The sequence below is a fragment of the Zonotrichia leucophrys genome, chromosome 3, assembly GCF_028769735.1.
Source record: "Zonotrichia leucophrys gambelii isolate GWCS_2022_RI chromosome 3, RI_Zleu_2.0, whole genome shotgun sequence".
Classification (NCBI taxonomy): domain Eukaryota; kingdom Metazoa; phylum Chordata; class Aves; order Passeriformes; family Passerellidae; genus Zonotrichia; species Zonotrichia leucophrys.
In genome coordinates this window covers 93,323,474-93,341,374 of record NC_088172.1, presented here as the reverse complement: position 1 = coordinate 93,341,374, position 17,901 = coordinate 93,323,474, and the positions used below count along the sequence as shown (strand labels likewise).

General features: G+C 46.4%; 1 protein-coding gene across 1 annotated transcript in view; it reads right to left on the bottom strand.

Annotated features, from left to right (window-relative positions):
• The window catches only part of ALK (ALK receptor tyrosine kinase), a 305,084-nt gene extending 291,726 nt beyond the window's left edge, over window positions 1–13,358 (bottom strand). The window contains exon 1 of the mRNA XM_064709335.1: window positions 13,071–13,358. Within this exon, the coding sequence (XP_064565405.1) occupies window positions 13,071–13,170 (100 nt within the window). The 5' untranslated portion in view covers window positions 13,171–13,358. The remainder of the gene's footprint in view (window positions 1–13,070) is intronic.
• Window positions 13,359–17,901: the final 4,543 nt, after the last annotated feature.

Here is a 17,901-nt window from a genome sequence, read left to right as displayed (position 1 = left end):
CCTAAATCTGGGACATGTCTCCCCTCAGTTTGATCACTCTTATGGGATGACAGTCATTGCTTTCTCCACAGGACACTATACTTCAAAGCAAAGTAATGTACTGCCTTCAGTTACACTAATGCAATCCCCTCTGATTTATTCCTTCTACCATTTCAGTCAACGTCCCAGCAAGTCATCTACTTACCAGCTGCACATCTGCTTGACAGCTTTAGGGATCCTTCTCAAGCAATAAGTCCTGAATGTCTTTCCAGGGTCTTATGCTTCAGCTCTTTACTGTTTAGAGGATATTGCTCTATTTATCCTCAGCTTCATAGTCCTCCTAATGTTTATCTACCAGCACTGCCATCTTTCAAGCCACTGTACTAACAGATAAGGCCTCGGCATCTGATTACTGGTCCAGTTATTATTTGCTGTTTGTCCTCTATATTTAGATGTATTTTACATGTTTGCTGGCTTCATTTCCATACACTATTATCCTTGTCAGAGACAAACAGTTGCAGTCATAACAATGATCCTGCAGCCAGCTCCACTAACATTTTGCTAATTCTGCTCCCTGTTCATAGTTCTTTAGTCATGATATTCAGAGTTAATAGCAATTTTCTACTTAGAATGGAAGGGATGGATGAGCTACACTTTCACCTGTTGGGTTTTTTTAATTATTTAAGTACAGATATTTGTTTTCTTTTAAACTTGATCTTTCTTCTAATAATAAGATAATTACTATCTAATTGAAAGCAGATACAAGTTGGAGTTTTTTCCCATTACGTTTCACTTGTGTGATTTGTCTAAGGTCATTTCTCCACAGGAAAATGGTTGTAAAATAAACCCTGCAGTGCTCAGACCCAGCTACATTTTACTGCAGTCTCACCTGCTTTTCTTTTCTTGCACTTCTTAGAACAAAAAAATTCCTAGTTTTCCTTCAACAGCCCTATCCCCCACTTGACAGACATCCCTTGGACAATCTGCTCCCTGGGTGCCCCAGTGTACTCACTTGCAGGTGAAGTGGGAACTTACAGTGCACTCTTCTTGCACCTCTTTGGTGTTCCCTGCCTAGGAAGGGGCTCTACAAAGGCACAGAGGGAACCTGACTGTCCAAATCCTCAAGATTCCACCTAATGTGGCATTGCCTGTTTTCAAGCTGGAACTGTCTTTCATTACACTAAAGGTCTCCCTTCCCATTAATCTTGTTGAGCAGCTCTCCTTTCCAAGCTCTGCTGCTCACAATTTGTGATTCCTTATTGTTGAGCATCCATCACACGTAAAATCAGTTCTAAGCACCCCATTACTCACATATTTAGAGATGTCAAAGCAAGGCCTCCATGTAGCTCCCAGAGCACTTTAGAATTCCCTTCTGCTTTCCCATCAAAAAGACAAAAAGGACATAACCAGACAGCATCTTATTTGAACTTACCGGAGAGGTAGATTTCCTTATACAGAAAGTTATGTCGAGGAGCAAGGCAAAAAAGGCAACTACATAATATAGCTACAGTTAATGATGCATGAACATCACAAAGTTCAGCTGAGCAAGGACCCAGTCCTGGCTCCTTCAGGTGACTTTTTCAGTGTCAATACAACAGAGGAACTTTCCTTGAAGACCCAGTATGGAAACTAAGGTGAATTTCCTTCCTCATATTGTAATTCATATTCAGACCACTGTGCACAGCATTTAAAGACCCAGAAACCAGGGGGTTTAGCTCAGCCTGGTCTCAGTTTAGACTCAGTTTGGTTTAGACACTATCTCCATTCATTGTTATGATGTGTACATACAACTATATCCTGATGAGATCAAGGAAACTGGGAAACTTTTGGGGAAAAAATCACTAATATGGGTGTCTAAAGAGGTTTTCTATATTTTTCTATATTTAAGGGCTTCCATTATTGGGATAAGCCTTAGAGAAAGCTGTTGAGCTCGTGTCCAAAAATTTTGCATTCTCACACTCATTATTGAAAGGGAGAGTATGATCAATTGGTCTCCAGGGTTTATCCAGCAATAGATTCCTTTCCCCAGCACAGGATTGCTGCAGCTCATTCACGCACTCACTCGTTCATTCATTCTGCAACTGCGCAAACAGACTCTGTAAACAAAAACTCCTCACCAGCAAACTCCCACCGTGCCAGCAATATTAAGTGGCAACAATACGAACACCCTGCAGAGAAGCGAAGGCAAACAGTTCATTGATGCTTCTCTTTCCTCTTATCAGTATAGTTGATCCTGCTTTACAGCCAATGTAAAAAGATAGGTTACAGTGGTAATAAACCTCAATACATTAAGTCTCTGTACAGACTGGTTGCTGAAGGCTTAATATCAGTCATAATTATTATCCATAAAATGTTATTGAATCAGATCTTAAAAGTTAATGCTGCTTTGTTTCAAGAGATAAAGGACAGTAGGCTGGAAAGGGAAAGAAGGAAACACTGAGCTTTTGATCAATTTTTGTGTGATTTAAAACCTTAATCGCGAAAGGGACTCAGCACTTCAAATATTATCCCAAATCCTATGAGCTGGCCTAAGCAGAGCCCAGTGGCAAGAGTGATTACTCAGAGGGTGTTTTATCTTTGAACTTGATACCAGCACTCAGATGGAGGGTGTAACTCTTTTCTTGAACTCAGGCCTAGTGAATGCTGCTCTTTTAAGACAGATTGAAATGTGCAGCAGGTAGGTAAGGGCTTTCATAAATCCACAGCATCCCACATTCCATTTGGGGCCTTGCTGCTCGCAGCACAGCCTTCATCCACGGGTGCTTCCTTCAGAGCCCTCACATTAATACAAGATGCAAAGCAGGTGCCCTGACAGAAAGCATCAGGCCATAGTCAATGGCTCACGTAAGCTGCCCTAATATTTACAGTTAATAAAGATTGCTTTCCTTCCTGTCCACAGAACTAGAGGATCTGGATAGTCTTGACTGATGGGCCCAGACCAGCTGTAGGAGGGTCAGCAAGGTGAAGTGCCAGGTCACAACTCTTGGGTCACAACAACCCCCTGCAGTTCTGCATTACAGAAGTGCAGGTGGAAAGCTGTCCAGAGGAAAAGGACCTGTTCCACAGGTGGCCAAGAAGGCCTGTGGCATCCTGGCCTGTATCAGCAAGAGTGTGGCCAGCAGGACCAGGGCAGGGATTGTCCCCCTGCACTTGGCACTGGTGAGGCCCCACCTCCAGTGCTGTGTCCAGTTCTGGGGCCCTCACTATGGGAAACACACGGAGGTGCTGGACAGGCTCCAGAGGAGGACAACAGAGCTGAACAAGGGTCTGGAGCACAAGGCTGATTAGGAGCAGCTGAGGGAGCTGGGGGACTCAGTTTGGAGAACAGGAAGCTCAGGGGTGACCTTATCACTCTCTACAAGCACCTTAAAGGAGGGTGTAGCCAGGAAAGGGTCAGTGTCTTTTCCAAGGTAACGACAGACAGATCAAGAGGAAATGGCCTTAAGTTGTGCCAGGGGAGTTTTAGGATATTAGGAAAACTTTTTTCAGTGATAGGATTATCAAGCATTAGAACTGGCTGCCCAGGGAATGATGGAATCATCTCCTTGAAAGTGTTAAAAAAATGTGTAGATGTGACACTTAGGGACCTGGTGTTGTAGTGGACTTGGCAGTCCTGGGTTAACAGTTGGACTTGGTGATCTTAAAGGTCTTTTCCAACTTACATAATTCTATGCTTTTATTCTGCTTTCAGCATTCACAATATCACTAATGCAGCTCTCCCTTACCCTTTTTGTAGCACAATATTGTAACAATTTGAAGCCACCCCTCATCTCCATAAAGAACCAGGAAGAAGAAAAGTTCAATATAACAGCTGAGAAGAAGCAAAGTGGAATAGCTTGTGTCCTCCCCTTCAAAAGCCACAGTGCTTCCCAGAAAGAGACTTTGGCTCCCATGTAAAACAAGTCTCATCTCCTCTCTTGGTTACTTAGCAAATACTAACCATGTTATGGACACCCCAGTCTCCTGCAAAGTGAGGACAGATTTTTAAAGGTTCACCACAAGCTGTAGATCTTTGAGAACAAAGAAGTGTGCTCTGTCTTATGTGCCAATTCTCAGCCAGCCCCAGGTAGATTCACTCCCTGCCTCTGTAATGCACCTGCTTTGCAAAGCAACTATTAAATTTGGAAGCTTTATGGAATGCAACACTTTTCACATCGAAAAGTATGCCAGAGAAATCATGCAGAAGGGTAATAGGAAATACTTGCAGGGAGACCTATTCTAAATCGTCTACACATAGATAAGGAACAAAATTCCTTTCCTTAAAGATTTTATTAACCTTTTGCTGATGGAAGGAGATTACTGATTGAGAGCTAGATGAGGTCAGTGCAGCAATTATATTTTGAAACCTCTTCAAACAAGGCTCTTGTACAATGTAAGAAAAAAGTTGACAAAATGAATTGTTACTTAAAATGAGTATTTTAGAAGAATAATTAACCTATAATAACTATTCTGGCCTCCTCTCCAGCCCTGAAAAGTAATCCTTTCTCATTAGTTTCAAGTTTAATTAGCATCAATAATGAAACAGCCCTTGGAAATAACCATTGCATCATGGTCTATAAGGCTGACATACACTGCCCTACAAAGGGTAAGGCCACAGGGTGATGTCTGAAGATAGGGAGAAGCTCAGCAGATCACAGATGATCCCAAAACTAAGAAGAAAACAGTATTGCAAAAGGTGCAGAATGTGACAAAACCAGATTTATTTAAAGAGGAGTGTCACAAACGCTGTGGAGCAGAGGAGACTCAGATAGTTTTGCCAATAACTGCTGCAGTATTTCCAGCAAGCTAGAGAGCCTCTCAACTCCAATTTCTTGTTCTTTCTTGGCCTTTTGGCTGAAGCAAAGAGAGAGAGACTTCCTTGTATAGTATATTCTATATGAGAAAATTCTATTCAGCACTTGCAGTCTAACATAATCAAATAATGCTTTTTCCATCCCTGGCTTCTATGATCTCTCTGTAAAATAGATATAATAATGCTTAGCATTGTCACTAGGGTGATAAGGCTTAAAGTGGTTTGAGAATCCAGCACGAAGGAGGCTATAAAAAGCCCAGACACTCTGATGCATCCGAGATAACTTGTTATTCAATGGGCCAGCAGAAACAGCAGGAGAATGCCAATGTACAAGCTGCAATTAGAGGTCTGCTGCAACTTGCAGAGCTCTCAACCATCACCACAGATTTCTAGTAAGCAAAGTCACAGATATTCAGCTGCATGTCACAAGCCCTTATGGCAACCACGTTCCAAAGAGCCACACCAGCTTTCAAAACTGAGTTGGAAAGAAAACTTCAATAACATGAAATTCTTAGGAGTATGACATATGAAAATCACCATTTCCAGCATGTCTACTGAGACCAGTATTTTCTCTTCCTAACAGAATCAAGAAATATATAGCACAAGAATCCACACCTGGACATCTCCCTATGTACCCCCACTCTCACACAGCAGGATCCTGCTTTTTCCCCCTGCACTCACCACCCATATGTTCTCTGCTCTTCACTTTAAAGCCTTCTCTCCCTTTGCCAACTTGTAACTTGAGGATAAAGTCAAGGTTTTCTTTCATCACAAGGTTTTGTAAGACATGAGACCAACAAGAGTTGTTGTCAGCAAGGAATGGAGAGAAGCTTGCAGAAAGAACCTCCACTTCTGTCTTCACAGTACATTACTGCAGGGAAATCCCAGTCCAAAATTAGATTCAGCATACACCCTTGTTTTCAGCAGGAAAGGTAGTTCTTCTGCCTTGCTGTAAACATTGGAATAGCACTGGAAAATCTTGAGATTTGCAAACTGAGCTGAAGAGTGGAAAAGGTGATAAGTTGCAAAGGGGATGCCCCATATTTCTAGAACCATCTAGTTGAAAGGCTTCAGCCTACTATCTCCACTTTGCCATCTGTAATCCAGGAAGAATCAGGTAACCACTAAAGTTTTAAACTATCTAAAATGCCCCATTCTGTGCAAATGTCTGATATCTTAAATAAGAAACCATAAAATATAAACCTTCTCTCTCTCAATGGATCCACAACATTCTCCCTTCCCAGCCAGGACAAACAGTGCTTGGTTTGCTCAGCAGTCCCCATTATCCAGCAGCAGCCAATACCTGCAGCTCCTCACTGCAAATGGAGATGGTGCCCAGCTGCAGCTGCCAAAAGCACACGAGTAGCTGACCACAGCCCATCCCATTCTCACTTATGGTGAGGTACAAATAATCTTGGTCAAAGACTCACAAAGTATTCAAATTTCAAATCTAAATTTGACTATTTGGCTTCAAGACAGGTGGTGTTTTTAACAGTCAAAGTTAGGGCTCAACTTTTTTCAAAATAAAAGAGAAACTGATTTCCTTGTAGCATCAACCAAAACTCTAAGTTTGCTATCACTGAAATGAAAGAAATAGCAGTCCTTTGACTATTAGCAGTGCAGAGATGGGAACAAATCAATATGGTACACTGGCTCTTTTAGCTTTTCCCTTAAAAAGCTGAGAGTTCAGACTGCACCTTACTGCCTTTATTCAGGTTCTTAGAAAGTAAAAGCATTATTAATCCACAAAAAAAAAAAAAGGCACCATCTACCAACAGAGTTCAAAAGCAGTCAAAACTACCCTTGCTTTGCAAAGGAAGTGACCACCACAAAGGGAAGTGTTTCATCTCACACAAGATGTCAATGGCAGAGCTGTGTACTGCACAGTAATTAAGTTGGAAGTCAAACTGCAACTCAGTTCTTGCTGTCTGAAGTCAGTTTGAAGCCAGCCGCCAGCTTTGCCTACTGGGTACACTTAGAACATTCAGCCACTTCACAGATCCTGCTTGACTAACGAGGGAAGGTGATTCTCCTTCACTACAGCTGACAGAGTTCACAGCTTCTGCAAGTAGGGATACCTTAGTGCTACCAATGCTGCCACAGGGAATTTCTGAGTAGCCATTCTAAGCAGGGTAGTGACAACCATGAAGATACTTGGCCATCTCAGTCATAAATCAAAATACTCATGTAAATTAGACTTTAGTCTCAAAATGTGTTTCTTGCCTAAATATTTAAACACATAAATAACCTCCGACCATTCCAACTTGTCATTTTAAGCTTTCTGACATTTATTGTTCGCAAGAAAAGAAAGGTCAGACTTATCAAATCTGCATTTATGCTTCCATGACATTTTTCTCAACCAAATCTTTCTGAATTAAAGAAGCAAGACAAATGTGGCACATTTCATAAAGGACCTTTCTCAGCCCAGCACTGCAGTCTCAGCAACCATGTTGAGTTCAGAAGTGGCTTCCCAGGAAATAGAGGCTGTTGCTCAGTGGATAAAGAGATGTGGAAAGCAAGCAACCTGAACTGGTGTTTGCTATTAGGAAAATCACTTGTGCCAAAACCACATATCTCCTAGTCTCAGTACTCTAGTTCTGAGTAGCCCAAGAAGATGCTTTGGTGTGAGAATTAGACAGGAATGTCCAGGCACAGTGTGGAATTTGCTGCTGTTTGGGAAGCAACTTGGGTTCTCAAAACATCACCACTCCAATGGAGTTAGCACTGATGTATCCAAAAGGTGGGATCTTCTTTATTAACACAAGATTCACTTGGAACTTTGTAAGTGCTAAATCCTTCCAGTCTCCCTTCAACTCTTCTACTTCTTTTGGCTAATTCACAAACATTGCCAGAAACACACATTTTATTTCCTATCATGTAATGTTTGGGTGAGATGTGCAGTGAACCAAATGACCAGATTACTTCAGGATCCAATTCACTCAGACACTGCAAAACTGCCTTTGATTTTGAAGAATGCCTCTGCTTTTGTATAATAAAGCACTTAAGTTTCCCTGTGCTCTTCTTTACTGTAGATATTTATTCCCTGTTTTTAAGGGTGTGAAAATAAAAGCACAGCAAGTTTAGAGAAAACATATTTTTTCAATGTGCCATAAATGTTCATTCAAACATAATAAATTGTTACTTGTGCCCCTTTTGGTGTTTGTTTATGGCTATTTTACTGAACATGCTTATGAATAAGAACATTCATAAGAACAATAAGCCTAAAAGTAAACAAAATTTGCAGAAAACAGATCTAGAAATCATAAACACATTGTGCATAATCCTGGCTCCCGATAAGGATCAGCAACACCACAAAACTCTGGGAAAACAAAACCATGTGATCACATCACACTTTCCATAAATCACTCAAAGACTGAGCATAATTTATAATATTATCAGTCAAATAATCAGCAACAAATTTGTAAATCCCAGTGGCTTTACTGTGAAGGCCTCATGGCTTTGCAAGCCAAATTTTTGTGGTCAACATGGACAAGGCATCATGACTCTAAAGACTCATAAGCCATGAGTTTTCTCAGTGCTGATGGAGTAGGAACGTGTCTTGGACAGGAACAAGCAGGACAGCAGTAGGATCAAGGATCATACTGCCCACAAAGCCAGGCAAACCCCATCACTAGACAGTTTCCTCTTCAAGAAGCATTTCCAGTTCAAGAAGAGTTCACTATAGTGAACTGACTATATCCACATTTCTGGAGAGCACCAATGACTGGAGGTCTAGAGGGAAGTGTTTCACATCTAATAGGGCAGGAAAGTCTGAGAAAGATGCTTCTAAGCACACACAATTCACTGATTTAGCAACTGGTAATCCACAGGCAACCCACTGGTACCACTGACAACCCAAGGGTAGAAGAGGAAAGCCTTGATTTGCACTAGCTCATGTCCAGAGTAAACTCAAGTGCAACTCATGCTGTCTTCAAGCTTTGGACTGGCAAAGCTGGCTGGATAGACAAGGCAAAGCACAAAACCCCAGCAAGGAGCAAAGCCACTTGCACTACAGCAGAAACCCTTCAGAAGCCTGATGGCAGTGCCTCAGTCTTACCAGCAAGTTCTGCCACTGCTTTATCAGAAGAGCAAGATCAGATCTCAGGTGTGACACGTGGCTGAGGGTGAGAGAAAACCAGAGAGCAACTGCAAAGTGACCAATATCTTTTACCAGTTTTCTGCTCAGTATGACACAACTCCAAATGGTATCCTTTGAAGGCAGCAAAACAAAACCAAAATATAACGAAAAATATAGCTAAGAGACCTTGATAAAATGCTGGTATCTCTAAAATACACAGAAATAATTCTGTAGACTTCAGCACAGTCAGATCTCAGCTTGGAGCTCTGATTTTCATTTACAACATGTCCAGTTTCAAAACCATATTTTTATCTAGTCTGAAGTTCTTTCTAACCTTCAGGCAAAGGGTTCCTCCTGCAAATGAGTTCAGGTGTATAGTAGCAGCCCCCTAAAGATGTAAAGCCTAATTGCCTCAGCATTATAATAGCATTGGTATGTAGTGAATGCAGACAGTTTCAGGGAGAATACATGTGGCAAGTTAATAAAATTTTAGATGAAGGCCACAGTGCAGGAGTAATATTTCGCCTAGCCAGAGGATGAAAAGTTATGCATTGCTATTTAAAAAATATAATTGGAATGTTAAATCTATTTCATGAATGAAAGTACATTGACCTTTAGAGGGAAGAATGACTCATTTTCAACCCTGTATGCCCCTTCTTAACATACGCTTCCCACCTCTGCATATGTAAGTAGCAATTAATTTTCATGGGAAGTTATTTTATGGCCATTTCAGCTTATTAAATTTCCTGGGTAAACTCACAAGAAATCTATTTAGCAACATTTGTGGCTCAGGTGCCCTATAGTGAGAGAACTGGTTACCTGTGAGGTTAACATGAAAAAAATACAAATACCAGTGCAGGCTTAGAGTGGAAGGGCTCTTGGATTATTTCCCCCAAGAAAGCTCAATAACCTGTCCAGAGAACACTGCTACAGAGACCCACCCATCAATATTATACAGCAAATCCTGTAAGACCAGAACTACAGCCAGCCTGAAGATCTCCTGACAGCAATGTTCACACTGGCTGTTCAGTTCCCCATGGCAATGTTTTCATTAGATTCTTTTGGGAAAGGTTTCCTTGGAGCCACAGCAGAGTTTCTAGCCAAAACCACAGACAATGAGAGGAAAGTCAACAGCAACCTGGTAGTTGAGAGATCCGGACCTCCAGGAGGATCTGCAGCACTGAACTCCTGTCCAAGCTTCCTTCTCCCTTCCTATGCATTTCTTGTTGTGTGTCTTTCACACAGAAAAGATTCAAATAATTTGGATTTTTTTTTTTATCCCAGAGAAGCACTGGGAGAAGGCTAAGAAGGTAATACTAAGTCTGAAAGCATTTCCAAGAGAGAAAAACTTTCTTGAATCCAAATTTCAAAAGGCCAAGCTGACAGAGAAATGGTAGATGGGCTGAGGTTTGGTCCTATTCCAACTGAATGAAAGTTCCATGCAGTTTCTCTGAAAGGAAGTGTCTTGCAGGATGCTCTGTTCCCACAAGGAAGAGTGTGAGAGAAATCTGGCATCAAGAATATTTGCAGGAGAGCCCTGTAGAAATTCAAATTCATGGCTTGTCTGTTGAACAACAGCTGCCCATAAGTACATCCTTTACTAATTGTTCAGTAACAGACTGAGACAAAATGCTTTATGCTTTGTACAGGCATGCTCTTAAAAAACGAAAGGATTCACTCCAGTTAAATTTTTCTTTGAGCCAGCAAATGCAAGTATAAGTTAAAGAGAATAAAGCATTATTTACAGGACTCTGTTGTCACCTCTAAGGTCAATGGGACTTCATCCCTTTGCCATTTTTTCTCACCCTAAAATATAATTCATACTCCACTCACATGGAGGATAACGTGGTGAAAATAATTTAGCAAGGTAATTATACATTTTTCTGGGAAGTACTGCAACCCTGTACATCTCTAACAGACAAGAGGAAAAACAAAAGCCCAGTATGCCAACATAAGTGAAGCAGTTTTCCATTGTTGTTGGGAGGATTGTGTTGTTTGAAATCCATTTCCAATTAGCTTAAGCAACGAAGGAAAGACTCAGTAGCCTTAGGAAGGGCTTTAGCTAAGCCCTGTGCACATTAGCTGCAATGGTGTCAATAACTGCTGGAATCTGGCAGGCTGGAGGAGGCTGTGTGTGCTGTTATCACTGTGTCAGCACATCCTGCTGTCGGCAGGGCTGCACAGCACCGACTGAAGGCTGGCAGTGACACATGGTGTTCACACAGGCAGCAAAGCAGGAGGAATGCATTTCCTGATGTTGTTAAACAAACCCACGTTACAAAAGAAGGGCAAAGCCATAAACAGTGTAACTGTGCTGAGGAGTCACTGCTGAAAAAGCAGAGGTGCAATTCAGAAAGAGACCAGGATTTTTACAGAGGATTATGAACAGCTGCAAGGAGAAGTTAGCACTTTGACAGAGGTAAAAGAGGTCCATATTCCTTCCCTCTTCTCCTCCTTTTCCTGCCGCCTCTGTGACTGACTTTGCATGACTGTGTTGCAGTAAGAACAGCAGAGCTTTCTCTCCAACATGATTTTACAGGGGCATACCTTCCTACTGATCTGGAGAAACATGCATTTCTCCTCAACAGTGAGACAACAGACAAAATAAAGCCTGTGAGTTGTAATAGCTTTGGTTAAAGCTCCACCTGCATTGTATTCACATCAGAGAACCTGCTAGTTCTTATGTATGCCCTTCCCTCAGGTTAAAAACACACCTTCATCCCCTAAGAAGACAAATGCATGTCCTCGAGCTCCATCATTGCTGCAAGTACCTGAGTAAAAATGGCATTTGCAACTAAGGCTTCACTGCCCGAGGAGATCTGTAAATCGAAACAAGTGCTAACCACAACAAATTCCCCAAACAGAAAGAAAAGGAGACAGGAGGGTTTAGTGTCTTTAATTTTTAATTATTCTTTCTTTAAGGCAATGTAGCAAGGAGGGGGAGGGTGTTGGCCTCACCTAGCCACCTTGTGGCGGACAGCACCTCTGTGCTATCCCTGCCAGATCCAACACGGGAAGAGCTAACCTGGGTACCCGACTTTAGCCACAGCTGCAGGACTTACTCACACACAGCCTACCCTGACAGTCAGCTTTGGTTTTCATTTCAGGCAGCAAGGAAGGAGATGGGTTCCATTTGTAGTTCTTCAGATGGCTATCCCATCTTTTCAGATGAGCATCAAAAATCATTTGCTCCAACTTTGTATTCAAAGCCCAGCAGTGACTTCTCCCTCCTCTTGTGAATTTATTGAAGTGTATTCTGTGGTCCATTAAGTAGGTGGCTACTCAGGGACACACCATTGACTTCCACAAAGCTTCCTAAAAGGTACCTGACTTAACTCACTGTGACAAATTATTTGGACCTGCAGTCCTCTAGGTATTACATTCTTCTAGTAGAAAAGGCTGAATCACAGCTTCTGTTAAACGTACAATGCACACACAGAATGGAAATTTCTCTTGATCACTGGCCCATAACACAGTCCTGATTTGAGATAAAGGAGCTGCCCCAAACCATGGCTGCCAATCACCACCCACCAGAACCAAAATTCTAAGCCAGGTTCTCTCTTCACACAAGTACCAGTGCTGCATGAGCCTTCTGAGATGTACAACTTCATGTACTGTAGCTGATAAAATTCAGTTCACTAAGGATCCTTCGGGGTTTTGAAATGTCAATCAGCCCTTATATTTAATGTTTAAAGAAGAGTAATAATATTAATATCAATATCCAGTAATAGAGATAGTAGCATTAATGCACAAAATCGGGAGCCAGACCCAGCTTTGGAGATGTTTGTGCTGTTCCCTGGTCTGCTGGCACATAACCTTGAAAACCCTCGCAGCACTTTGAGGAAACATCCCTTTTTAGGATGATATTTTTTAAGTTTCAAAGAACCTGATCTCGCTGTCCTTCGACTAATGACACTTTAACCTTCTAGGTCTTCCTTGCGGCTTTCTAGCACATAGGAACTCTTGGCGTTTCGCAAAAATCCCTCATCACTTTCAGTCCTCCTGGCCCCACCGAAGCGCTTCGATACATTTCGCACCGGTAAAGCGCAGCCCTTAGGGACAAGGCGCGACTGCTCGGGGGAGCAGCATCGCTTCCCGCACCGGCGGGGCTGTCGGTGCCCGGGACGGCGCGGGGCTCTGGCCGCGGGGAGGGCGCCCGGCACGGCCGGGGCTCGGCGGGCGCTGCCCGGCGCGGTGCGCGGCATGCAACGCACGGCTCACCTGCCGCGGAGACGTGGAAGAGGAGGCGGGGGCGGGAGGCGCGGATGGCCGCCGAGAGCCCTCGCTCGCTGCCCGGGAGGGCGCCGCGGCGCTCGGGCATCAGCCGCACCCGCAGCCGCCCGTCGCCGGCGCGGAGCCACCAGGCGAAGAGCTCGGTGAGGTTGAACTCCAGGTGCGCCCCGCCGGAGCCCGGCGGCGGCTCCCCGGCGCAGCCGTCCCGCACGGTGCCCTCGCCCACCTCCAGCACCAGCTGCTTGGCGCGCCGCAGCCGCCGCCCGGCCGCGGAGGGCCCGGCGGGGGCGGCGGGCGGCTCGGCCCGCGGCAGCGCCCCGCGGGCGGCGCGGAGCAGGGGCGCGCAGTCCAGGCGCAGGCGGCACCGCGCCGCGGCGCGCCCCGGCGGCCCCAGCACCAGCTCCCGCACGTAGGTGCGAAACAGCGAGGGCACCACGAAGTCCATCGCCAGGCTCCTCCTCTGCAGCCGCGAGAGGCCAGGGGTGTCCCGCGGTCCCGCCGCCCCCGGGGCCAAGCTCAAGGCGAGGCAGGCGGCGGCCAGGAGGCGGGCGGGCAGCCTGTCCCCAGCCATGACCCGCGGGAGGCCGGCAGCGCCCCGTCCCGTGCCCGCGGAGCGGTGCCGCGGAGCGGTGCCGGGGAGCGCGGTGCTCTGCGCACGGAGCTCGGACCGCCGGCGGCCGCTCCGCCCGGGGCCGGCGCTGCGCGGGCTTTGCCGGCTCCAACTACCCGCCACAACGCAGGCATTACCCAGCCGGCGCTGACGTCACGGCCGAGCGCGCCCCCCAGCAGCCAATGGCGTCCCCGGTAGCCCTCATTATGCAAATGTACGGGGGCGGGGCGGGCGGAGCGTTCATTGAGGAAAAAAATGGCCCGGCGGGCGCGAGAGCGGGGCTGGGTGTGCGACCCACGGGACCGGGCCGGGACACGCGCGGCAGCACCGGGAGCGGGGGCGGGCAGGGCAGCGGCCCATTGCTGCCCGCAGAGGGGCCCGGCAAGAGCACGGCTGGAGCCGCACCTCCACATGGCCCGGAGGGGCTGGAGGCGGGCACCGGGCGCCGAGCCCGGCTGCCACCCCCGTGTTGCGGAGGGCTCTGGGGTCCCGTTCCCTGCCTCTTCTCTCTGTGCAGGCAATGATGGACATACCTGTCCGCTTTTCTTCCTTGCTTTCCTTTCCTTCCCTTCCCTTTCCTTCTCTCCCTTTCCTTTCCTCTGTCCTCCCCATCCTTCCTTTTCCTCTCTTCCTTTCCTGTCTTCCCTTCCTGGCTACCTTCCTTACGTCCTTAAAAGCTGACGTCCATAAAGCAACCCTGTATGTCTTTCCCCTGTAGAGAAAGGAAAAAAAAAAAAAAAGATGAGAAGCGAGAAGTAGGGAGGGAAAAATAGAGTATAAGTCATTCTAAAAAACGGATCAAAATTCTTCCATTTCTGCATGAAAACAACAGCCTTAAGAAAGGTTCATGCAACAATTTCCCCTTTTTTACCCTTCATAAATACAATTTAATTACTGTAATTACATTAGTGCTGTGCCTTAGGATAGCTAATCATAACTCATTCATATTTCTGGAAGTTGCCTATATGAATTAATGACTTATTATTATCTCTTTAGTTTGATACTTAATGCATGTATATTTTTATAATCCAGGTACTTTAACTATATAATCATTAGAGTGCAATTATTCTGTCGTGCAGTTATTCTTGCGCTTATATCAAATTAATGTTAATATACAGATATTGTGGAGCAGAACCACAGTGTAATGCCTCCATAATTGTAATGCCACAGAGTGTAATTGCAGGCGCAATGCTAGAAAAGGGAACCATGATCTTTTCTCTACAGAAGCCTTGAGGAAGGAACTTCAGGGCAATTGCTGAAGGATTAGTTAAATAATAAGAGTTTATACCAAAAAAAAGCCACTTCTGTGCTGTGTTTAGACTCATACAGGTGAGCTGATTCAAAGGTCATCCAAGAAGCTGGCATTTCTCTGGCTGCAAATGCTTTGGACAGAATTTTGCTTTACCCCAGCTCTTCTTATTTCAGAGCCCTCTAGATCAACTTGCTCAACATGTGAAGCCTAATCCCTTACTTTTCAGTTTTAATAACCCTGGGTCTCAGTCTCATCATGACCCACCCATAGGGTGCCATCCCTGGCTCTGGGACAGGGCAGAGATTCCCTGGCATAAGTCCCAGCAGCTTCATGCTGGATGCACCTGTGTCCATCCCAACACTGACACCAGGGCTGTGCCACCTGCAGCTCCCTGCCTGCCTCTCCTCCCTTCACCCACAGCTCTGCTTGGCCCTGGGCCAGCTGTGAGTGCTGAGCAGCAGGAAGGAGGCAGTGGCAGAGGAAGAAGAGGAAGAGGAGGAGCAGGAGGAAGGCAGTGATGAGGATGGGATCTCCATCATTCTCATCCGGTCTACCAGCTCCTGCAGTGCCCCTTCTGGGTTAGTTGTGTTGCTGCACCCCATGGTAGGGCAGGAGAGGTTCCCAGCCATGCACACCTCACTCTGGGAATGATCTCTGCCTCCCCTGGCAGGGAGTTAGTTGATGGGGACATTTCTGTGTCCTACATCCCCTGGTCACCTTTTGGTCCCCAGCTGGGAAGGGTAAAGCTGCTCTTCTGCCCTGGCAGCTCAGAGGGAGCCATGACTCAGGCAGCACCTCTGTCCTGCCCCACCATTGGCCTTTGTGCTGCCCCTGTGTCCTTTCCCACAGGACAGGGCTGTGCAGGCTCATCTGCCCTTGGGCTGGGGCAGCAGCAGGGCCTGGCACTGGTTCTCCTCTCTGCATCTCCCTGAAGGAGCTGTGGGTGGGAGCGTTAGAGGGCTAAGCTGGGAAATGCTCCAGGAGCAGCCAGAGAGGAGAGCACAGCTCCCCAGCTGGCAGAGGTGCCCCTGTGTTTGGGGGTGGTGTTGAGCACAGCTGTCTAAGAGGAGAGGATGGGCAGCTGAGGGCTCATCCAGCTCTCTCCCCATCCCTTCCCACTGCACAGGACAAAGGGAGCCCAAGTGACTGCTAAGTGTCTAACCCCTGGAGAAGGAGGTGAGCTGCTGCCATGCAGTGTCTCTGCTCTGGGCTGTGTCCCTGAGCTCTGTCTCCCAGCTGAGCAGCAGAGGCATCACTGCTCCCCTCTTCCACTCCTTGTCCTTTACCCAGTGGGGGATACATAGTGCCAGGAGTCTGGAGAGGCTGGCAGAGGTGAGGATGGCTGCCCTGTGGCTGGGCTGGGGTGCCCGGGCTGTGTTGCTAGTGGAGTGAACAGGTGTGGGAGGGATGAAGGGTCTGTGGTGCCTTTTGGCAAGCAGAGGGATTGGAGAGCCACCAGGAACACCAGCATGTCCTTGCCAGTGGCACTGGAGGAAATGCTGTTGTGCAGAGCAGAGAGCCCAGGAGGGCAGAGGGTCCTTGCTCTGCCATGCTCAGGCTGCTGGGCTGGGTGGCAGCTCCCCAGTGCCCCCTCTGTTGTGGGGCTGCTCTGTGAGCAGAGCCTGGTTCTTGCAGGCTGATGCCAAGCAAGAGCTTCCAGTGGCCCTGTCTGGCAAAGGAGGACAACTTTGCTGCTCCCCAGGTGAGTTTTGGAAGGAAGGGCAAGGTTGTGCTCAGCCACTCACTTGTCCTGTGAGTGTCACCATGCAGTGACCCCAAGGGAGGACATCACCTGGACAAGCAAAGACTCCTGCTGTGTGGTAGTCACTGGATGCAGTTCTGGGGGAACAGAGAGCCTCCAGAGCTGCTCAGGGCTTGGAGGAGGGCAGGGCAAGGCTGGGACAGGCTGTCCCAATGACACATAAGCTTTCACAAGCCAAAGCCACAGCTCCAGCTGCCAGCTCCCTGCCTGTTCTGTCACATTGCTCAGCACAGCGATGTCCCTGATGGGCTTTTGGGATCTGTGGAGGTTCTCTGGTCCAACTCCCCTCCTTGAGCAGGCTCACCCAGAACAAACTGCCCAGGACAGCTCATCCACTGGTGGCTGCAGTAGTCCAGAAAGGGATTTATTTCAAAGCAGGACATTTATCTTCCTCCATCCTTCGTATTTGCCAGTGAGCTGAAGTTGAGTGGTTGCTTTACTGCCACATCAGTGCAGTAACAGCTGGAGTGTAAAAGAGCCAAAGGAGACTTCTGCAAAGGTCTCTGAGTTCCTGCAGGTTTTTAACTATCACTTCTCCTTTAGGCATGGCATTGCCCAGAATCTGCAACTAAAGCAGTCACTCAAAATTGAAAGCTGTTATTTCTCTTGAATCTGCCTTAATTCCAACATCTTGGGGATTGAAAGCTGGCACAACAGGCCTGCCAGAGACATTCCCACAGCTTGGCTGGTGTGCACCAAGGAGAATCTGTCTTCAGCCATGTTCCAGATTGCAAGGCAAGATGTTTTCTATTACCATCTGTATGGCAGTTGTCTTTGGTCAAGTGGGCAGTTGGCCTTAGCTCTCTCTCTGAGTGACCATAATCACTCCTCCCTCCGGAGGGGACATCTGCTGATAAGAGGCTGTTGAATGTCACTGCATGACTGATAAGAGCTACAGCATCCCATTGGGAAATTCTCCACCCAGAGGGAGGAGCCAAGCATTGCTACCCAGATATAATCTGGAGGTTCTGAAACACCAGCACAGCTTCTCCACTGGATTCCCCAGAGGGACAGCAGCTGCCTCTTCTTCCACTGGATCTTCAGAGGAAGATCCTTCTCTACAGGATCCCTGCTCCAACAGAGCCACACCTGACACTCTTGAGGGACTGCAGCCACATTTCCAATTGGACTGCCACCAACACCCTGACCCACAGGGTGTCAGGGTGGGTTCTGACTCTGTCAGTGTTGTTCTAGT